This window comes from Callorhinchus milii, unplaced genomic scaffold (assembly GCF_018977255.1).
Source record: "Callorhinchus milii isolate IMCB2004 unplaced genomic scaffold, IMCB_Cmil_1.0 Scaffold14, whole genome shotgun sequence".
Lineage (NCBI taxonomy): Eukaryota > Metazoa > Chordata > Chondrichthyes > Chimaeriformes > Callorhinchidae > Callorhinchus > Callorhinchus milii.
The window spans coordinates 147588-170729 of NW_024704755.1; the positions used below are offsets into that span (position 1 = coordinate 147588).

Here is a 23142-nt window from a genome sequence, read left to right on the forward strand (position 1 = left end):
CGCCACCGGCCCCCGGCCTCCCCCCGGCCCCCGGCCTCCCCCCGGCCCCCGGCCTCCCCCCGGGCCCTAACCTCCTGCTGCTGCTCATGGATGATGTGAGTTCCCGCCCGTGTGGCCGCTGTTGACTTTCTCTCGTGTGAAATGCGCTGAATCACATGGTGTTGAGGTCGCGCTGTTTGTGTGCAGATGGGATGGGGGGACCTGGGAGTGCTCGGCCAACCCGCAGAGGAGACCCCGAACCTGGACAGGATGGCGGCAGAGGGGATGCTGTTCCCCAACTTCTACACTGCCAGTCCGCTCTGCTCCCCGGGTAGGTCACTACACAACACCCCGGGGCTGTCAGTGTGTGACACTGTGTGTGTGTGTGACACTGTGTGTGTGTGTGACACTGTGTGTGTGTGTGTGTGTGTGTGACACTGTGTGTGTGTGTGTGTGACACTGTGTGTGTGTGACACTGTGTGTGTGTGTGACTGACACTGTGTGTGTGTGTGTGACACTGTGTGTGTGTGTGTGACACTGTGTGTGTGTGACTGACACTGTGTGTGTGTGTGACTGTGTGTGTGACACTGTGTGTGTGTGTGACACTGTGTGTGTGACAGTGTGTGTGACACAGTGTGTGAATGACTGTGTGTGTGTGACACTGTGTGAATGACTGTGTGTGTGTGTGACACTGTGTGATTGACACAGTGTGTGTGAATGACAGTGTGTGACACAGTGTGACAAAGAGGGCTGCACATCACAGTGTTACAGTCCAGATTTATCAGACACTGTTATAGTGAGGGCTTTGATACAGTGAGGTGTGATACCTGGCAGACTGACTGACAGACTGATGTCTATTCTCCGTTGTGCAGCTCGGGCGTCTTTGTTGACAGGACGGTTACCCATCAGGAATGGCTTCTACACCACCAATGCTCACGCTCGCAATGGTGAGCACCTCACTTGCTCTTTGTGTCTTTCGAGAAGTTTGAAGTCTGACCTAAGCCAATGGTGGGAGAAGAGGCCAGGGTTAGCACGCCCTTCCCCCTCCCGTGCCCCGCTCTCGCCTGCCCCATGGCCCCCACCTGCCTATGACACCCCCCCCCACCCATACCCCTGACCCCCTGCCCGCCCATAGTCCAGGTTGGCGCAGGTCAAGAGAAAGTAGCACAGAACTGATACAGCGCTGAGCGGAGCTACTGCTGAATCCCCTGTTTCTCTATGTGTCCTGTCTGCAGCATATACACCACAGGAAATAGTGGGAGGGATTTCAGATGCGGAACTGCTACTACCAGAGCTCCTTAAGAAGGCTGGATACACAAACAAAATCATCGGCAAGTGGTCAGTGGGTGGGGTGTGTGTGTTGGGGGTATGGGGAGAAGGTTGAAAACATTTATTAAGATTCCAGCTGCCCACTGAATGAATCCTCTGTGACTGCCTCTAGTGAAGTCCTGTAGCTCATTGGTTACAGCACTCACCTGACAAGCAAGAGACCTGGGCTTGATTCCTTGCAGGGCGAAACCTTGGGCAAGTTTTCTTACTCCACACGCCTGTTTACTTAGCAGTAAGTAAGAACCCGGTTGTTAGTCGATTGGCGGATCGCTTTTGTGGGGATAATAATTCCTTCAAATAATAAATAGTAATAACAAATTGGTCACATCAATCCACGATTGTTTGTAGGACACTGGCAATTGGCTGCCGCGTTTCGCCCACAAAATATAGTCACTACAGTCTACAATATATTCTGTGAGAAGTCTCGAAGATGTGATAAGGTGCTATATCAAATGCAAGGATTATTATTACCCTCAATTCCAGCATCTTGTTTTCTGTTGGTTCCACAGGCACCTTGGGCACAGAGAGCACTTCCACCCCCTTAGGCACGGCTTTGATCAGTGGTTCGGGGCCCCAAACTGCCATTTCGGTCCCTACAACAACATGGTGAAACCCAACATTCCCGTGTACAACAACTCCGAGATGGTTGGCAGGTAAAACACACTGAGCACAGCATAAGCACAGATCCAGAAATCAGCCAGTGAAATGTTTCAACACTGTTGCTCAATCACTCATGGCTGTGTGTGGAACATGGCTGTGCACTAATTAGTTGCCAGGTTTGCTCACAAGTACACTGTGAAATGCTTTGGGACAGTTTGATATAAAAGGCCTCCCTCCGTTGCAGGCACTGAAGCACTGACTTGTCGTCTCTCTTCCTGTAGGTATTATGAAGAGTTTGACATAAACTTAAAAACTGGAGAGTCCAACCTCACGCAGATCTATTTACAGGTGAGGACTCTGGTGACTGCTGTGTGCTGTGTCCCTCCTGACTCCCTATAACCCTGTTTTTGTATTGCTTACAGGAAGCGCTTCAGTTCATCAGGGATCAGGCGCTGAAGAAGCTAGAGCCATTCTTCCTTTACTGGGCCATTGACGCCACTCACGCTCCCGTCTATGCCTCAAAATCCTTCCTGAAAACCAGTCAAAGAGGCTTGTGAGTACTCGACTCAGAGATTGTGGTTGTAAACTGCTTTACTGTGTCGCTAACCTGGGAGTGTGAATGAGCAATTTCAGGTTGAATGGATGTGAATTGGGAGCAGACGGGATTGTGACCCGGGTATTGATATTGCGGTAGGTATGGCGATGCTGTCCGTGAGATTGATGACAGCATTGGGAAAATACTGGCTGAGCTTCGGACACAAGGCATCGCAGAGAATACCTTTGTCTTCTTCACATCTGATAATGGCGCAGCTCTAATCTCAGCTCCCACCCAAGGTAGGTACCCGACAGTTCAGGCTCTGTGTTTGTGCGCGCATGCGTGTGTAGGGGCAGTGAATGAGCTGAGTTAACGTTGGCTTGTGCTTGTGTAGGGGGCAGTAACGGGCCTTTCCTGTGTGGAAAGCAAACAACATTCGAAGGTGGGATGCGGGAGCCGGGGATCGCCTGGTGGCCAGGACACATCGCCCCTAAACAGGTGGGTCTGCAGGGGAACAGCCCCTAAACAGTTGGGTCTCGCGGGGGAACAGCCTGTAAACAGGTGGGTCAGGGGGGACAGGGAAAGAGGAGGTGCCCTGGGCTTTAATTGGATCTGAATGAAATGGTGGGCAGGGAGGGAGATGAACATAAGAGCCTTCAAAGAGGTAGATTTGAAATGGGAGTTAAAGACAACAGGAGAGTCATGAGGATTTGGAGAGGTTTGGGGACTTTTCATCACATAATAATATAATAATAATAATCCTTGCATTTGATATAGCGCTTTTCACGTCGGGAGGACGTCCCAAAGCGTTTCACAGAACACACTGTAAAGTGAATTAACTGTATATTTGTGGGCGAACGCGGCAGCCAATTGCGCACAGCAATGTCCCACAAACAGTCGTAGATTGAAAATGACCAATTTATTATTGCTTTTGGTTTTGGAGGGATTATTATTAGGCTCTGTGTGGAGTAAGGAAACTTGCCCGAGGTTTCGCCCTCTGCCTGGAATTCAACTCAGGTCTCTCACTTGCAAAGCGAGTGCTCTAACCACTGAGCTACAGGACACATTAAATAGACTCCCAGTGCCCAGCCTGACATACCCTCTGATTGTAGGTGAGTTACCAGCTGGGCAGTGTCATGGATCTGTTCACCACCAGCCTGGCACTAGCCAGCCTGCAGCCCCCCAGTGACCGGGAAATTGACGGCATTGACCTGTCACCTGTGCTGTTGCAGAACCAGACTATTATTGAGAGGTGTGTGACCTCCCCTAGGGGAACTTTTTGCAAGATTTGCTTTAAACTCTGATGCTCTCTTTCTTATCTCCTCGTCAATATCTTATAAATAATAATCCTTGCATCTTATGTAGCACCTTTCACATCGGGGGGACGTCTTAAAACACTTCTCAGTAAAGGGTAGTGACTGTGTTTTGCAGGTGTAAGTTATCTGTTACTATTTTCCTTCTCAAACCCTCCCCTTAATGCTGAACAGTGCCATTCAATCCCTTTAACCTTCTCTGCTCCAGCATGTTGCACTATCCCAGATGTCTGTGAACTTGAAGTTGTGAGATCGAGTGTTTGCTTACTCACTCGTTCTGTACCCATAGGCCAGTGTTTTACTACAGAGGAAATGAGATGATGGCAGTGCGTGTGGGGCTGTACAAAGCACATTACTGGACATGGAGCAACTCCTGGGAGGAGTTCAAGCAGGTGAGTCATGGCAGAACGAACGAGTAAGTGGCGTGTAGCTGGTGTGGAGGGGAATCTGTAGCTTGTGGGGGGGGTCTTTATCTGGGGGTAGAGTCTATTGCTGGGGGACAAGAGAGTCTGTAGCTGGGGGTAGGGGAGTCTGTTTAGCTGGAGGGATGGGGGGGTCTAGCTAGGGGGTGGAGATCTGTAGTTGGCGGGGGATGTCTGTAGCTGCGGGGAGGAGTCAGTAGTGGGGTGGGGGGAAGGGGTGCGGTTGCCTGGCTTCTCTTCTTCCTCAGCCTTAAACACGGTGCATGTATTTCATTGGTCAATCATTTTACGTCTTTTTGTGGGATGTTGCTGCGCACACATTGGCTGCCAGATTCGCCTACAAAAACACACAGTCACTAAACTTACAGCATATCCAGTGAAGCACTATGAGATGTCCTCCCGAGGTAAAAGGCTCTGTACCAAATGCAAGGATTACTATTATTACTTCTTCTCTGTACTTGCATCTTGCTCACTGCTCCACCGCTTCTGTTCAGAATATTTGCTAGCTGCTTTGGGAAGTCCTCCCGACGTGAAAGGCGCTTGTTGTTGTTGTGTTGGTGCTGGTGTGAGCAGCCTGTTGATTGCTGTCTGTGATGGTGCGCTGGCTCTGGCTGTTGGTGCAGATGATGCAGAAAATAATGGCATCGGGGATGGGCCATGCTGCCAGACAGGGCTCCGAGGCTTTGCCACACGTGCCTGGTTTGTGAGCCCTGCTGCCGGTGAAGGACAGACCTCAGTCTGTCTCCTGTCAGTCACAACAGTGTTGCTGTATTTCCAGATGTAGGAACATTACAATAAAATGATTCTCCCCTGATTGAAGGGAATCGACTTCTGCCCTGGACAGAGTGTGCCTAATGTGACCACACATGATCAGCAAGACCACAGCTCCCAGCCCCTACTCTTCCACCTGGGCAGGGACCCTGGAGAGAAAGTTCCAATCAGGTGAGATTTCTCCCAGGTAACCCTCAGATGAGCCTTAGCCCATAAAAATGTGATGCTACAAAACAGGAAACAGACTCCCCCCCACTTCTCCCTCCCCCTCTCTCTTCCCTCCCCCCTCTCTCTTCCCCCCCACCCTCTCTATTTCCCCCCCACCTTCTCTCTTCCCCCTCCACCCTCTCTTTCCCACCCCCCCACATTCAGGCTCCATTAGTCTAACCTATTGTTCTCATTGGCTGTGTTGCAGAGAGTGGCATCGCGAGTATTCGGAGATCATGAATCTAATCCACCCAATCGTTCAGCAGCACAAATCCTCCCTGGTGCCCGGAGAGCCTCAGCTCAATGTGTGTGACTGGGGAGTAATGGTTAGTATTGTCTCAGAGACGGTCAGTATTGTTGACTGAGCAGAGACTGAATGTTTGTAGATCACCATGATGATAATCTGAACAAAGCTTGATTTGCAGTATAGTACCACCTCCTGCTGGTTCCGGCAGCCTGTCTCAGATCTCTCCACCACTCCCCTCTTCCCATGAGTGTCAAGTGTGAGTGAGTGTGCAGGAACAATGATGAATCTTATTGGTTGTTCATTTTTCTCCCATCAGAACTGGGCACCTCCAGGCTGTGCGAAGCTGGGCAAGTGCCTGAAAGGCCCTGGCTCCAATCCGTGGAAGTGTGACTGGCCACATTAATACCACCTGCATTTTGGATCCCGGAGCTTAATATGGACTGAGTTTGTTGGAGCTTGCTTAACATGTGTGTCTGAGCTGCTCTCTTCCTCTTTCTCTCATAGCAGAACATATTCATAAAGTCAACCCATTGATGGGAAAATACACAATGGTTGAAAATCATCCTAAATTGTCTGGTGGTTAAGCAGGATGCTCTGAGGCTGACTCACGAGAGCTTTCCCATTGCAGTCTTTCAACCAGAGGCAAATCAGCACATACTCAGAAAAATTGAGATAGTCAATCAGATAAACTCTTATTCCTAAGATTGGGAGGGTTACAGTAAAGGAAAAGGTATGTTGTATTTGCACTCTGGTGTCTTCATGATGCTGGCAGGCGGCATCCATTTTACACTTTGTTGAACCTTTCGAAGGTCGAGGTTCATTCTTCCAACAACAACAACTTGTATTTATATAATGTCCTTTCTCACAGGGTAGCGTCCCGGAGCGCTTCACAGTAGCAGAGTCTGATGAGCCATGTTTCCAAAACCTTAGACAAACATTATTGAGAGGTAGGAGCCTTGTGCTTCTCATTGCTAATCTCACAACTATTGATCAGTTTCTGGCTGGTCCATGTTATTCCCCATCTCCTGCAAAGGCAGTTCATTAGCTTATTCATAGCTGGCTATCGTGCACTGGCGCTCCAATGTCTCCCGAGTGTCTGTTGATGGCACTGTGGCAAGTCGTTGTTTGGAGACCATATATCGCCAGTTGGTGGCGCTGTTGTACAAACACCCACTGCAGTACCACAGACAACCTGTTGAAGACGCTATCTACCAAGGCTGTAGTACCACACACGCCTGTGCTGACATGGTTGTACCATTTAACCTAAAACATATGTCTGGAAAATTGATGGCTTTCACGAACCATTCAGTAAATCTAACTGGTCACAGACATCAAACCCTCTTGCACAACAGCTAGCTGTACAAATTTTTATTGTACTCGCCATACTCTGACATTTCCTACAGTACTTTCAAGGTCCAGTTTTTGCAGCCAGAAATTCCTGTTTGATTTTCAGCAGGAAAGTCCTGCCAGTTTGTAGGCAATGTTAATTTAGTAATGTGATTGTTGTGGGTTTACAATGAACTCTTACACAGTTGTCATATCACTTGCTTCTGCAATTTTATCTTTTGGCTCTCCCGGTTCTGTCTTGTTCTGCTCGTAGTCCTCCTCTCAGTTATGCTGATGATCACAGCATCACTTTCTTCTGTAATCAGAGTAATTGGAAATGGAACAATTTGAGCCACTGCAACCTGTGCCCCAGGCAGGGAGGCAGAATGTTTTAGATGAAGCTATTTTACTCTATTTAAATAAACTTCCAATTTTTTTTCCTGTTTATGTTTTGAATGTTTTTATGGTCAGTGCAGCCTGGCAAGAGTGGCACCTAGGCCACAGTGAACACAGATCCCTTACCTCCACTGTTCACTCTCAGGATGATTCTGGCAGTTGAGATTTTAGTGAATGGGGGAAGTTTATTCTGGAAAATGCAAGACAATTCTAAATCTGTTTGCCCATAGCAGGCCAGTAATGGATACATAACCTACTTCGAAGACTAAGCCAACTCAGCTCCTGGGAATTGTGCAGAAGCTGGGGTGCCTCTCATTGGCAGCTGGGTAGACATCTTGAATGTTGAGTGCAGATCCATCTCTGCATAATATTACAGATTGGTGCAGTACAGCACTGTACCCTCTACAACAGCAACAATAATAATAAATTACATTGATATAACACTTTTCATGGCAGGAGGACATTCCCAAGATGGTAGGCAGTTGAAACTGTAACTGCTTTGTCTGGGTGAAAGCTATTTATTGTAACTGCTTCTCCCCCATGTGATCAATTGCTAATGTCATTGCATGGATGGACAGCAAATAGGAGTGGGAACTGATTCATCTTCCCTTCTACACCTGGGCACTGAGGCTTGAGTACTATCAGCTCAATCAACAACAATAACTTACATTTATACAGCAGCCACACACACCCTCCTGTCCCCATTGTTCCTCTCTCCCCCATTGCCCCCTCAACCGCACCCTCGTATCCTCAACACCCCCTTAACCCCCATTACCTCCCCCCCATTGCGCCTTCTCCCCATTTTCCCCCTATTGCCCCCTCCCCCATTGCACCCTCAAGCTCCCCATTGCCTCCTCACCCCCATAATGCCCCTCACCACCCATATTGCCACCTTATTGTCCCCTCCCCTTTGCCCCTCCACCATTGCGCCCCTGTCCCCTCACCCCCCCATTGCCCTCTCACCCTCACCCCCCATTGCCCCCTCAATCACCTCCCTTCCCATTGCCCCTTCTCCCCGACTCGCCACCCCCGTGCCCCCTCCCCCTGTTGCCCCCTTCCCACCGGTTGCCCCCTCACACCCTCTGCCCCTGGGGGAGGAGCTGGTGTCACCTGACCGGTGCTGTCCAATGAGCGGCGGGTAATGGCGGCGGTGCTGGCCCGCTCTCGCGCTGCTGTCCGCCCGCCGCCCGCGCGCCGTTACCCTGGTTACCCGCCTCCCGCCTCCCACCCGCAGCTCCGGCCTCGGACAGGTGAGTGTCGGCAACGGGCCCGTGGGGAAGGCATTAATCTCAGTACTGACGGGGAGCCCGGGAGCCGCTCACTCCCACACCCCGGCCTCATGTCGGCCATAGGCCGCGGCCTCATGCTGGCGCCGCGTCCCTCCCGCAATCGGTCTGCCTGCGAGGGGGCCGCAGCCGCCGGTTTCCCAGCGTGTGAGCCCGACAGGAAAGGCGGGGGGGCGCTGAGGCCCCATGGCGGCCGAGGCCTCACCCGAGGGCTGAGTGTGGTGAGAATCGGGCCCCGCTCTCCGCCTCTTTCCCCCCCGAAATATCCTCAACTGTAGCCTAACTGGGCCTCAGCCTGAGCTGCAGCGGCGCCTCTTAATCCCGGGCTCAGATCACACCCTAATCTCTTCCCTTGTGACTGAGGTCATTTTCAGGCTTCGTTTCCTTCGATCACTTTGGATTCACCCTTTGCCCTGGAGGTTGGTGCAGTTTGATGTCGGTCTCGGTTGGTCCCGGTGCAAACCTGACTCCTGCTCCCAACGTGCATTGCCTCAGTTGTGCTTCTCGGACGAGTTGTCTCGTAGAGCGCTCTCTCTGCTGTGTTCATTGTTCAGCATAATGTCAGATCAGTGAGTGCTGAAAGTTAATGATTGCAACAGTCATTTATCCACCAAATACAAATGTACAGGATCTCCACAAATTAGTCCAGCTCATGTTCATCCAGATCTCTAGTTCCTTCCTCTCTTAATCTTCCCTCTAATTCCACCTCAGATTCACGGGTCTAGTTTGTCTTTGGAAGTACCGTATGGCAAACTTCTTGCAGCTTGTACAGGTAGAACCAACCAACCCATTAGAGTTTTGGCTTGCAAGGTTAACAGAAGCCGAGTGGGAAGAATCCCTGCCCTCCTGACTGCTTTACTTTGCCAAGATCTGCTGATGAGCCAGCTGGTTGGTCTGTCATCAGCAGTGCCCTGGACATTTTTTTGTTCAATCAAAAAGTGAAGTGCAACTATTAGGAGATTGGTTTTGCTGTACGGAAGCAAGGCTCCAAAGAACCTCAGGTTATTTGTTGCCAAAATCTATCTGGGTCACGTCATTGTATTGCAGTTAATGTATTGCAGTTTGCACAGAAGTTGAGCTACAAGTGAAGTTACTAAGTTGAGGAAGTGACGATCTCAGGGATGTTTCCTCTGCAGTTTCATAGACCAGTAGGTAAAGGCTGGTTTGATTCCTGGTAAGTTCTGAATTATCTAATCACCACTGGAGATCAGTTATGGTGCTAGAATTGCAATTTTGGTTAGTAAAAGACTCGATGTTTGTGTGCTTAAGTTTCTTCCTTGGTCACTGTGGCCCTGTTTAAAAGAGTGAGCCCAAGAGTTACCTGTCGCTTCCTCATGTAGAGAGCTTTCCTGTAGTTAGTGAACATCCCATATATCTTCATTGTGGAGATACACTACAGCCAGAGGGAGCAGAGACCAGGCTGTGCTGTTCCTGGGTGAGGATGATGCATGGCATTGAGGAATAGAAAACTGTCAGACTGATTTAGTGTCTTTAAGTGTAAGGGACTGTTAACACTATAAACCTTATCTGCAGATTCACTGGCGTGCTCAGCTGTTACATTTGCTAACCAGCTCTTTTGAATCGTAAGTGGATCAAGTAATATCTTGTTTCATTTATTTCAGTAGTGTGGGTAAAACCCAGCTTGCCAATGGGTCTCCCTTGTCAAATGTTGAAATGGCCACAGGTACCACATAGATGGTGCTTGAAGCTGACTCCAGACCTTAAACCAAGTTCAGTTGATCTGGCAATAAACCAGACAACAACAACAACAACTTGGACTTATATAGCGCTCTCCGTGGTGGACGGCGTCTCAGAGTGCTTCACAGTAACAGATCCTGGGGCTGAGCCAGGGGGAGGGGGAGGAAGGTGACCAAAGGTCCAGTCGAAAAGACCTGAAAATAGGAAGAGAAGGGGCGAGGCGAAGGGAGTGGGAAGGGAGTTCCAGAGCCTCGGGGCATAGTGGCTAGGCTCGGCCGCTGAGGGTGGAGCGGAGGACTCGGGGGACAAGGAGGAGACCAGACCCTGAGGAACGAAGGTAACAGGCACTATTTTGAGGAGAGAGGAGGCAGAGATGTAGGGGTGTGCGGAGGAGTGGAGGGATTTGAAGACCAGGGTGAGGATTTTGAAATCAATCCTCTCTGGGACAGGGAGCCAGCCAGTGCAGACTTCTGCACTGGAAGCACTAGTAAAAGTATTTAAAGATGAATTGTACTGACTGCACTGGGTTATAGATTAGAGCTTGCTTCTCATGCAAGGTTTTTACCAACTGTTTGCATTGGTCTGAGAAGGTACCTTAAGTATGTTAGCTCCTGTTGGGTTGGCAGACTAGTGACATCTGTCACTTATACAGCAGGGAATAGTTAAATGTAAGAATAATTTACAGACTAACTAGTTTTTCTAGCCCACTCATCCAATTCTTTGTATTCATTTAAACACAGAATCCTTTTAGTTGACAGGAAATTGTCTAGTTCTCTGAAACCTTTGCAATTCCTTGTTCCATCAACTATACTAGTAGTTTGTTCCACATAACTATCATGTTTTTAATAAAAAGTCTGCATTTTGTCATTCTCTTTTGTTACCTTCTTTTGAAGGTATGTCATCTTAGTGAATCCTGGTCTGTGGGTGAGCACGTTATTTTGTTGGGTGTAATGGGGAGCTGCTCGAGAGTTCGTAATATACTTTTGTGTATTTGTTTTTGTAGCAGGGTAACATTGGCTTCCAATGGACGTCTCCGATAGTCCTGACTGTGACCCTCATTCCCCAGAGGAACAGCTCTCTGATGATCTGTTGCTTGAGGGTGGGCATGAACAGGATGAAGAGGACGACATAGACAAACAGTCAGAACATGACGGGGAATGCCTCGATTCTGATGACAATGATCGTTGCAGTGAAAGTGCTGAGCTTGAAAGTGCTGGTGATCCTGACAATGAGGGGAGTCAGGATGAAGTGGAGACCCGTGAATCTGAGGTAGAAGAGGAGGAAAAAGTGAAAGAGGAAGGAGACTGCAGTGAGGAGAGTGGCAATGATGGCGAGAATGACGAGCTACCCAAAGACATAGACCTAGAGTCTGATCGAGAGAATCCAGCAAGTCCAAAAAGGATACGCAATGCTGAGCAAGGAGAAAATGCACTCTCTGGGAAGCAGGACTTGCAGCCTGATGAGGTTGTTAATGATTCCAAGGATGAGGCATCTTCTGTCAGTAGAGATCTGGATGAACATGAGCTGGACTATGATGAGGAGGTTCCTGAAGAGCAGCCAGGGGCTGTGACTGAGGACAGTGAGAAACACAGCACAGAGGAGAAGAATGGCGACTCACCAAATGATGGTGAGAAAGAGAAAAGCAACTTTGAAGACAGAAAGTCTGAAAGAGAGAGGAGAGATTCATTTCGTGAGAGGAAAAAGGATGAAGATGACGGGGAGCTTGATGAAGGAGAAGTTGAGGTATGAATGTAGATTGGTTTGACACTGGCAATATCAAGGGTAGTTCATCATTTCAGTTGTGCCATTGAAATGCCTTCAGAATCTGTCCAAGATTTCCTTTGTGTGGAGCCCTTTTCTAGCTGTTAGTGGCTCTCTCTCTCTCTCTCTACTCATTCACTCACTCTCACTGACACACACACACACACAAACTCACTATTCACTCACACTCACTACTCACACACACATTCACTCACTAGCCACTCACTCTATTCACTCACACACACTCACTCTACTCACTCATGCACGCACACACTCACTCACTAAAAACCTATCCCTCTCTGCAAAATCCTCCATTGTCTGAGATACAGGACTTGGTCTGTGAGGTTCTCGATAGGCAAAAGGCTGAAAAACAACAATGTCCCGGGATGGATGAACCGCAGGATACTGAGAGGGATGAGGAAGGAGATGGCACTGTCAGATATTATGATTGTCTGACAACTACATACCCATTAGTCTGTCTTTAATAATTGGGAAACTGATGGAGTCAGTCATCAGAAAAAAATAAAATATTATCTGTATAAAAATAATCTATTAAATGACTTCAGAGATTCAGTCTGACCAACCTCAGAGACTTTTGTTGAGGTGGCATGCCAGATACTAGATTTCCAAAAAGCAGTGACAAAGTACCATGTGAAACACCCTTCACAGTCACTGGACTAAGGGAGGTCAAGTGTTTGTGTGTTACCTCCTTTCCCTCCTAAATCATGCAAGACTGCTATTCCACACACCCGGTTCCCTTCCGTACCTTGTCCAAGGTAGCTATTGTGCACAAGTTCAGTTGGTGAGTAAGGCCTATGGGAGCAGCATAGTCACCTACTGAGGCCTACGGGAGCAGCATGGATAATCCCAATTTCCCATCTTTGCCTGATGAAGCATTAGGTACCAGGAACACTGGTCAATATACCGTTTCCATAGCCCAATGGTGCTGGGACTAATTACAGAACTTCTAACACAACATTGGCTGGAATCCGGGATCATACACGAACCTGCATTGTTTTGCCAAAATCATTTCAGTCTATCAAGATTTCTCCCCAAGATAAATAATTCATTTGGAATTGATGAATTATCATGGGATCTGACAGTGAAAAGGACTTCCTTTTCCCACCATAACAGCACACGACTAATTTTCCCATGCATTCTATTAACTGGAGATTCTGTAATCCTTGCTGTATTTATTTTACTAGGACGATGATCTTGAAGAAGGCGAAGTAAAGGATCCCAATGAGAGGAAGGTCCGACCAAAACCCATCTGCAGATTCTACATTAAAGGTAATAAATCATTGAGAAGGGCAGCAGCTAATTCTTTGCACTTAGCAAAGATTGAGAATTAATCAAAGGTTGCTTGAAGAGTTGAGATGTTGATGTTTTGACGTCTCTGAGAGTAAATCTGGTTAGCCTGGGTACCCTTCCAGGGATCCATAATGTTGTTTCAGCTACAATTGTATTTGCATGAAAGCTCAACTGTTATTGCGGGAATATTTGTGTTCATATGTGATGTCAATTGATAGGATTATTCCTGGGATTCTGGTAAAACCTTGCCTAATTTAAAAAAAAAAAATATTTACCGAACTCTCCCTCATTGAAAGTGCTATTTACGCCCGATGAGTCCAATCATCCCTCCTGTGTTGTGACCAACTTGGATCAGTCATTTCTAGCTCTTGGTCCAGGTTTTGTAATTAGTTGGTATCTGTTGTGGGTTATTGGCTATTGTTTTCCAGGCTAATGGACACTTCTTGAATATTGCAAAGGTAAGCAATTGAGCTAATTAGTTTATGTCATTCTTTGTGGCTACATTACTATCGATGCACTGTAAGATGAACTGTCCAGCTTGCTGTATACATAAAAAGATGGTCTTGTATTTTCACATCATTGATTACTTTTATATAGTGAGCAGGACTTCCTCTTTATAGCTGCCCCTGTTACAATGCTTCGCTACCCCCCCCCCACACACATACACACAGAAAACTGAAAGTCCTCTGCCAATGAGGGATCATCAGAAACTGTTAGCATTGCATATTAGCTGTGAAATATCACAAAAAAATGATTACTGGGTGACTTATTTGGCAGAGCTACTGAGTCCTAGATCTGCAAGCTTACCAATGGAGGTTTAGAGTTGTCATTTGATGAATAAAATGGCAAAACCTGATATAGAGTCAACATTTTAGTTATACTTCCACAGCGTTAAAAATGCAGAAAAACTTTTTAAAATTAAAATGATATACAGTAAAACTCATATAAATCATATGTTTATAAATTGTGATTCCCTAAGTCGTACATTCACCCAGGTCCCATTCAATTTCCTATCAAAACCATTTAGATTTCTTTGCACCAGTCATATTAATCACCCCCTAACTTGTAACGCCGCTCCCCGATCCTCCATTACTCCTGGACTTCCCAGCTGTATTAACGGCTGTAGTAAGCATAGCCTTAATCCGTCGACACGTGCGCAAAATAACTTCATTTCCTGCCATTCAATGCAGTTCCAATGTTTGCTCTTAGGTGCGCATGTGGCGACAGGTCACGGTGCATTGCATCATGGGAAATGTAGTCTTGACCCGTCACCACATGCGCACTTACCGTCTGCAGTGACGAACTACCGTATGTACTTACCGGCTACATTGAATTACACACATGTGGTGTAGATTATTGATTAAATCGTATTTTATATGTCATATACAGTTTGCCCACATTTTGGATTTCATGTAAATCATATTAAGTGTTATGATCCTGACTGATATGACCGGTATGACTTTTGCTGTAACAATCCTAGTGTTGCTATTTATCCTAGCTGTGTTGGAAAGAGTTAAAAGGGATAATGATAATCATAATCCTTGCATTTGATATAGCATCTTATCATGTCTTTGAGACATCTCAAAGCGCTTCATGGAATATACTGTAAAGTGAATTGACTGTATATTTGTGGGCGAAACGCGGCAGCCAATTGAGCTCAGCAGCGTCCCACAAACAGTCGTGGATTGAAGTGACAAAATTAGGGTTAGGAAGCCCCGTCCTACCTCTCTGACCCGCTGACTCCCTACCAACTTGCCCGCTCCCTCCATTCAGTGGGCTCCAATCTGCTCCATGTCTCCCGTCCAAACTGCCCTAGCATCGGTGGCCGAGCTTTCACCCTCTCTGCCCTCACACTCTGGAACTCTATCCCACGGTCACTTCGCCTCGCTTCCTCCCTTCAAGGCCGGTCTTAAGACCCTTCTCTTCGATCATGCCTTTGGTCGCCCTCCCACCTCTCTGCCTTCTCTCACCCCTACACCATCCCTCCACCATGCTCGGGACCCGACACCTGACTGTTCAGCGCTTTGGGACGTCCTCCCGACGTGAAAGGTGCTCTATAAATGTAATTTTGTTGTTGTTGTTTCGCCTTGCCGGGAATTAAAACCCAGGTCTCTCGCCTGCAAGGCGAGTGCTCTAACCACTGAGCTACAGGACTCCATCATGTATGATAATGAAATGAGTTGCAAAACAGTCCCTTCATACTTCACTTACAAACTCAATTTAGTTTAAATTGACGCTACCTAAATAAAATGCATTGGCGTAAAGTACAATCTCTACCAAATTATAGACACCTTTGACAAACATAAAAGTTAAATCAGTCATAAATAATCTAAAAGTCATGTATAATGCAGAAAGGCACAACAAGAAAATTAAAAATCTTACATTTGATCGCAGTAAAGCCAGAAGATGGCGTTGTTTCATTCATGACTAAAATGCTGGAAGTTTACAGCGCAGAAAGTCATGATTTTGATTTTCCTAGGGGAAATGTTTGATTACTTTCCGCCTTTGAAATTAAATGGCTCCTAATCCTTCAATCCTGTTTCATGTTGAAATGTAGAAGATTGCTTTTTGCTTCCACTGGATATGTTAAAAAAAAGTTCTGTCTTTAAAATGCTTTTAACAGGTTGTTGTTTTGTAGGTAACTGCACCTGGGGGAATAATTGCCGGTTTATTCATCCGGGAATAAATGATAAAGGAAACTACTCGCTGATAGCCAAACCAGATCCCTTTTCACCTAATGGAGGACATCACATAGGACCTCACCCACTGATGCAGGCTAACCCATGGGTATGTAAGCCAATTAATGTTTTAATTGCTGGACTCTGCAACGGACCGTTTTTCAGAGAAATCACTCAACATTCTACCTCCAATCAGACAACTTCCATTCTGATTTGAATTAAAATGTGTGTTTCTTAGCATGATTTTATTTTCTCTCACTTTCCATACTAATTTGGATTAAACTCTCCTGAAAGCGCTGACACCTACTGAGATGCAGTCCATGTTTGCTGATTGCTCTCTGCTGGGCCATACTGGGCATTTCCATGTGTTGCTCCAGATGTTTAATATTGATGGGCTGTTAAACCAAAAGCAAGAGGACATCACATATGAGCTGAGCCCAATCCTGCTCTCAACAGCTGCCTTCACCTGATGTCCACACAAGCGTGTTTTAGTTGGCAGTCAATGGATAGTTGTCAAGACAAAATCCCTGCCTTTTTCCTCTCTGTCTAGCTAAGACAACTTAAACACAGTTAGCATCACTGCAGCTATCATTGTTGAGATCGGCTGGCCTGCTTCATATTACACTGAGCTTTTAGAGAAGTTAACACTTCTGAATTTACTCGCCTGCTTAATTCTGTACCACATAACATTACCTTCCAGAAGATTCCTTCCTTCAGTGAATTATTTTAGTTGATATTTTGTACACAAGTGTGTGTGAGACACTGCATACTGCTGGGGTGCACAATAGGAGTACTGTGAAAGAATGCAGCAAAGACCTGTGGAAAGTTTTGAGGATGATTTACAATAATTATCATTTAGCATATTGCTTCCTCATGCCATACCAAATGCCAAGATGATTACTATATTATTTTCAGTGTCTCAATTTGTCGAGTTGAGAGACCTACTGTCTGGATTACTGAAACTTTGAAAGTAGACAAAACTCCGTCATCAAATTGACACAGTATAGAATGTGGACCTGAGGGAGCAATCCTGTTAAACATGTACATTATCCGATTGTGCCTTTGTTCCTCCGGGTCTGGCTTCCTCCTCGTTCCCCGAGTCCTCCGCTCCACTCTCGGTGGCCGTGCCTTCAGCCACTATGACCCGAGGCTCTGGAACACGCTTCCTCACTCCCTTCGCCTTGTTCCCTCCCTTCCTATTTTCAGGTCTCTGCTGAAGACTTTTTTTTGACCGCGCCTTTAGTCACCTTCCCCCCCTCCCCCTGGCTCGGTCCCGGGATCCGTCCTGTGAAGCGCTCTGAGACGCCGTCCGGCGTGGAGGGCGCTATATAAATCCAAGTTGTTGTTGTTGATTGAGCTCTTTCCTAACCTCATTTTCCTTTTTCTTTCCAGGAAACACAAATGTTGGTAAGTTAAAAGTTTGATTTATTAAAATCTTGTAGAATCGTGCTACTCTCAGTGTTTAATTTGTTGGTAGTTGGTCAGTTGTGAAGTTCAGATCCCATTACAGCCTTCCTTGTCACTGGAGGCAAGAGTTGGTGTTGGGTGTTTTAAACTTAAGCCTCAGGAAAACGTTTACAATTCCTCCTGACTGCCTGCAGGTGGCGCTCAAGGGCTCACTTACTGCACTGCAAACTCCTTCTGGCAACTGAAGCCTCTGCTGTCAGCAGAACAACTGTGTGTTCTTTTCACTGTAATATCATGTGTGACTGATAACTTAATGACAGTTGGCTATGGTGTGATTATAATCAAACGTATATTTGCCTACAAATCCAGTGACTACACTTGGCAGAAAAAACCTGTGGAGAGTTTTGAGGATGATTAATAATAATTATCATTTAACATATTGCTTCCTGATGCTATATCAAATGCCAGGATCATTATTATATGATTTTCAGTGTCTCAATTTGTGGAGTTGAGAGATCTACTGCCTGGAATACTCAAATGCACTCCTTGCCGGTCTCTCCGGCTCCACTATTCAAAAAATCCAGCTCATTCAGAACTCTGCTGCCCACATACTTACTCAGACCAAACTCTGTACCCACATTTCACCAGTTCTGGCGATTCTCCACTGGCTCCCCATCACCGAACGGATCGACTTAACTATCCTCACATTCGTATTCAAATCCATTCACTCCCTGACACTTCTCTACCTCCAACCTCCTCACTCCCCAGTCCACCATTGGAGGTCGCGCTTTCAGCCACTACACCCCGAAACTGTGGAACACTTTCCCTTAATCCCTCCGTCTTGCTGCCTCTCCCCTTTTTCAAGGCTCGCCTGAAAAGCTTTCTTTTCAACTGTGCTTAAGGTCACCACACACACACACACCAGTTTGGAGTCAGATCCTGCCACTGTTAAGCTCTCTGCATGGAGGGTGCTATATAAGTGTAAGTTGTTGTTGAGTTTAAATATTATAGTAGCAGCATTTAGACTTTTTGATGATTTACTCTATTTGTTTCCAGGGTACTCCAGTGATCGATGAATTGTTACCTCCAGTTCCAGTGGAACCTCCAGCGGAGAGTGCGTGGGAGAGAGGTCTGCGACATGCAAAAGAAGTGAGTGGCAAAATAAATAAAGTAATCTGCTTTGTGTGGGGGCGGGTGGCCATGCTCCTCTGGGGTCTGAGTTACAGTGAACCAACCCACTCTACTGTGTGCAAATAGCCTGAGGAAAACCTGGCTTTAACATTCTTCCTGTTACAGATGCTGAAAAAAGCCACCATGAGGAAGGAACAGGAGCCAGATTTTGAGGAGAAAAGGTTCAATGTGACTATTGGAGATGATGATTTTGACAAAGAAAATGATTTTTATCGGGATTGGAATTATCGAGTTGCAAGAGACGTCAGAGAGCCAGGGTATGTACAGAACTAGACACAAACTTTCATTGAAAGGAAGATAATCGGTAGTTTTATCTTCCTTTTGTATCACCAAACCATTAAACATATATGTTACATTCTGTTCAGTGAGCAAGTCAATGTCAGAACATAGAGGCAGGAAGCAGGAGTCTGAACAATATTAGATTAAGAATCCCCGTACACGTTCCTGTCTCTCTCTCTCTCTGTTGAAGTCTCTGCCGATAGTTATAGAGGGAAGTGAATATCGAATCAGAATCCGCAAATGTAAAATGTTATAAGTAAGAAGAGCTTCAGTTCTTTCCCTCGCATAAAATGTTTCTATTCTTTTGTTGAATCACAAACTGATTGTCTTGGAGGATGTGTGTGGTGTTTACCAAGCCTTCGAAACCAGACTGGAGCCTCGTGTTCTGCTAAACACTGGGGTAATGCTCAATGCACAGCCTTAGCCTGCAATATTTCTTTAATTAACATGTTGGATAGGTCTTACTATTAGATCTATCATTAGATCTCATTAACTGCTGTGTTACTTTGCTGATCACAAATGAGAGCTGCAACTATTGCTAAATCTCCGTGTCTAGTTACAGGCTTTGAAAATCACTAATTTTTAAAGTCTGTTCAAAACTTGTCCCAAACTTATTGGAATCTTTTGTTTTTTGGATAAAAACAATTCCAATTAAATGTTTCTACTTTCCTTTAAAATGCACCAGTGACTTGGAGTACAGAGACGCAATCAATTACGGGTAAGAACTCTTCACAGAATGTGACGTAGTCCTAGACATGTTGTTGTAAGCTTACTGTACATGTGCTGCCCAGACTTCGTCCTGCATGGCCTGGAGCTTGGCATGAATTCTTTCATTCCAATTTTGTTTCGGGAAAAGGGCCTGGAAGAATTTTTCATGAAAATAAAAGACAAGTTAACTCTATAAGGAGTTATTGCACAATGAAATAGCGCCACTGCATTATTAGTTTACAGCTGTGCAATACACAAGTCCAGCTGAAGAAGGTGTCCCAAGGGTCAGAGTCACATCTGAGAGCACTGTAAATTGCATTGAGTTATAGCGTAGTCCTGTGCTGGAGGCAACTGCTAATAGAATATACGGAGTAGCTAAACCAGTAGTTATGTACAATCAGACTTGATTATCTCCGCTCTACAGTCTAGCCCACACAGTTCCTTCTCCTTTATTGTTGTATAATCTCTAACCTGTTAGCTTGGTTATGTTCTCATCACTTCCACATGTATGCGGATGACACCCAACTCTATCTTTCCTCCTCTACCCTCAACTCCACGACCACCAATGTCCTGACAGCTGCCTGTCTGACATCGTGTCCTGGACGAGAGACAACTTTCTTCAGCTCAACGTGCGTAAAACCGAGGCCCTCCTGATTGGCTCACGTCAGCGCCTCCGCACCTCAGGCGCTGACAGCATTAGCTCCGCACTCTCCACCTCTCAAAGCCGGTCAGGAACCTCTTTGTTCTGTTCGACCCTGAGCTGTCCTTTCTTCCTCATATCCGCGCCACAACTGGCACCGCCTTCCATCACCTCCGGAATATCGCCAGACTACGGCACTACCTCACCCCTCACGCTGCTGAAACATTGGTCCACGCCTTTATCACCTCAAGACTGGACTATGGGAACTCTCTCCCCGCCGGCCTTCCCGGCTCCTCCCTGCACAAGCTGCAGGTCATTCAGAACTCTGCAGCTTGTGTACTGTCCCGCACCAGACTTCGCGCCCACATCACTCCCACCCTCGCTCGCCTCCACTGGCTCCCCATCCCCCAGAGGATCGAATTCAAGATCCTCATCCTCGCCTACAAGGCCATTCACGGCCTTGCTCCCTCCTACCTCTCTGACCTACTATCCCCCTACCTACCTGCCCGTACCCTCCGTGCCTGTGGCTCCGGTCTGCTCCACATCCCCAGCCCCAACCGCCCTACCATCGGTGGCCGGGCCTTCAGCCTCTCAGCCCCGAGGCTCTCGAACTCTATCCCCCAGTGCCTTCGCCGCTTCCTCCCTTTCCTCCTTCAAGGCCGGTCTCAAGACCTTTCTCTTTGAACGTGCCTTCAGCTCCCCTCTCAACTCTCTACCCCCTCCTCGCCCCTTCCCTCACCCTAACCATTTCCCCCCTCCTCGCTCCCTCCCTTCCCTCACCCTGACTATTTCCCCCCTGTTCGGGTCCTGACCCAACTGTCCAGCGCCTTGGGACGTCCTCCCGACATGAAAGGCGCTCTATAAATGGAATCTTGTTGTTGTTGCTGTTATTATAATAATAATAATAATAATCCTTGCATTTGATATAGCGCTTTTCACGTCGGGAGGACGTCCCAAAGCGTTTCACAGAACACACTGTAAAGTGAATTGACTGTATATTTGTGGGTGAACGCAGCAGCCAATTGCGCACAGCAATGTCCCACAAACGGTAGATTGAAAATGACCAATTTATTATTTATTTATTATTATTATAAATTATTATTTATTAACAATTTATTATTGTTTTTGGTTTTGTACATGAGATCAGGCACCAATTCTGTCCAGAACTCTGTTTGTCTCACTTCTCCCCCACTATTTGCAACCCCCCTCCATAAGAATTGGTGATTGCAATCTGTATTTAGGTTTTGGTTATTACAGGACGATTCTTCCAGTCCTTGTGATTAAAATGTCATTCTGTTGCATCCCTAGAAAATTCCATGCTTTTTTCTGGATGCTTTTGCCAGATCTTGCACGTGTTTTGGCAGTTTAACAGCAACTAATCAAACTACACCCACACCTGTTTATTAAGCATGCTTTTTTAAAAAAAAATGCAGCATTTCTGTCTACATTACAAATTACCTCAAAGTGTTAGTATAGGAGTGTGGCAGTTTAGTGCTGCAATGTGTCAGCCTTGCTGAGTTGTCAGCACTCTCACCTCTGGCTTTGAAGGAAGTGGGTTCAAGCCCTATGTTGGGACTCTGAACTCATCATTTAAGACAAAACTGTCCGTCTACCAGGTCAGATGGATCTTAAAGCTCTTGCAACACTATTGATAAAGAGATACCCAACACTCCTACAGTCGTGTACACAAGTACACTTAAGTATTTTGCACATCCCAGTACAAATCATTGTCTGCATCAGAGATGGGAGAGATACAAATGGGTTGTCATATGTTTTGTATTTTGGTTAGACCTGTGACAGGAGCCGTGCCTGGTAAAGAGGAAAACAAAACACAGAGGCTTAAAGAATGTGTTTAATGCTTGCTTTTCAGACCTGACACTTATACAGCTCCCTATTATGAACAAGAAGTTGATCGTTACTGGCGTGGAGGACAATATGAAAACTTTAGAGTCCAGTGGACAGAAGCAGACTATCATTACAGGGTGAGTACTGGTGCTTGTGTAATTGTGAAGTTCTGATTTGAAATTTTATTTTCCTTACAGTCCTGGATGTGATTTCTGGACCATTTTGCTTGTACATTCAACGTCAGTACAGTTGATCCAAAATGACTACCAATGTCATAGTGGGACTCAATGTGTCTGACAAATTCAACGTCCACTTCCAACAGTGGGAAACTAGGCATGCTCTTCTTACATTTTCCAATGTCCAAATACCTGTGAATACATATCACTACACTTAACAATAATTATTGTGAAGGACTTTGAGACATTTCAATGTGACAGTTGCTATATTAGATGCAAGAGTTATTATATATCATTTATAACAGATATGTGGACTCTGGCTGGGATGTGGAACAGGAAACAGACCGAAGCTGGTTTAGAATAGCTTCCAGAGGCCAGATTCAGAGCAGCATTGGGAGGCCAGCATTGGCAACACAACAGCCTTACAAAGAATAGACTTCTGTTTTCTTTCTCTCCATCAGGAAAGAGAGAGGGAAAGGGAACGAGAAAGAGAAAGAGACAGACACAGAGAGCAACGTGAGAGAGAACGCGAGAGAGAACGAGGAAACCGGATACGTGAGAGAGAAAGGGATCGAGAACGTGAACGTGACAAAGAACGCCAGAGGAGAAAAGAAGAATGGGAACGTGAGCGTGCAAAACGGGAAGAGAAGGATCGAGCCCATCGAGAACGAGAGAAGGAGAAACCAAAGCAGAGATCCCCACCTCCTGCAACAAGGTACACTTCAGCTCCAGTGGGCTCTTCTCACAACATTAGCATCGGTATAGGTGTGTACACATTCAAGACTTTATTTGTAACGAGTGACTAGAAAAACTGGGTCTGTTTTAATTAGAACAGAGAAGGTTGAGAGGAGACCTGATATAGGTGATGAAAATCAAGATGGGTTTTGATAAGGTAAATAGAGAATAAGATAATTTTTTGAAAAGAATGTAAAAAAAGAAAAGGGTATAGAAAAGAGCAGGGGAGTTGGACCAAACAGATTGCTCTTGTAATCCTCCTCAAAAGATGACGAGGAAAGGACTAGGACAAATCCTAGGAC

The 23142-nt window shown here is 46.2% G+C and overlaps 2 protein-coding genes across 6 annotated transcripts in view; both read left to right on the top strand.

Annotated features, from left to right (window-relative positions):
- Positions 1–29: 29 nt before the first annotated feature.
- galns (galactosamine (N-acetyl)-6-sulfatase) lies at positions 30–7174 on the top strand (the record flags this gene model as incomplete). Its single annotated transcript, XM_042340375.1, has 14 exons — positions 30–95; positions 187–310; positions 852–926; positions 1215–1317; positions 1818–1961; positions 2190–2256; positions 2331–2461; positions 2603–2742; positions 2838–2941; positions 3556–3695; positions 4046–4148; positions 4999–5120; positions 5365–5482; positions 5720–7174. Coding segments are annotated over 14 exons (1524 nt in total), but the record flags the coding sequence as incomplete, so codon positions are not given.
- A 1111-nt stretch (positions 7175–8285) lies between these two features.
- Positions 8286–23142, top strand: part of zc3h18 (zinc finger CCCH-type containing 18) — a 42916-nt gene continuing 28059 nt past the window's right edge. For 2 of the 5 annotated variants that reach the window (XM_042340243.1, XM_007907928.2), the window contains exons 1-9: positions 8287–8375; positions 11113–11852; positions 13076–13160; positions 15820–15968; positions 17252–17266; positions 18323–18415; positions 18563–18714; positions 21955–22066; positions 22567–22820. In XM_042340243.1, the coding sequence (XP_042196177.1) occupies positions 11133–11852; positions 13076–13160; positions 15820–15968; positions 17252–17266; positions 18323–18415; positions 18563–18714; positions 21955–22066; positions 22567–22820 (1580 nt within the window). In that variant the 5' untranslated portion in view covers positions 8287–8375; positions 11113–11132. Of the gene's footprint in view, positions 8376–11112; positions 11853–13075; positions 13161–15819; positions 15969–17251; positions 17267–18322; positions 18416–18562; positions 18715–19421; positions 19455–21954; positions 22067–22566; positions 22821–23142 lie in introns of all 5 variants that reach the window. The other 3 variants (XM_042340241.1, XM_007907927.2, XM_042340244.1) reach the window with 3 other exon arrangements.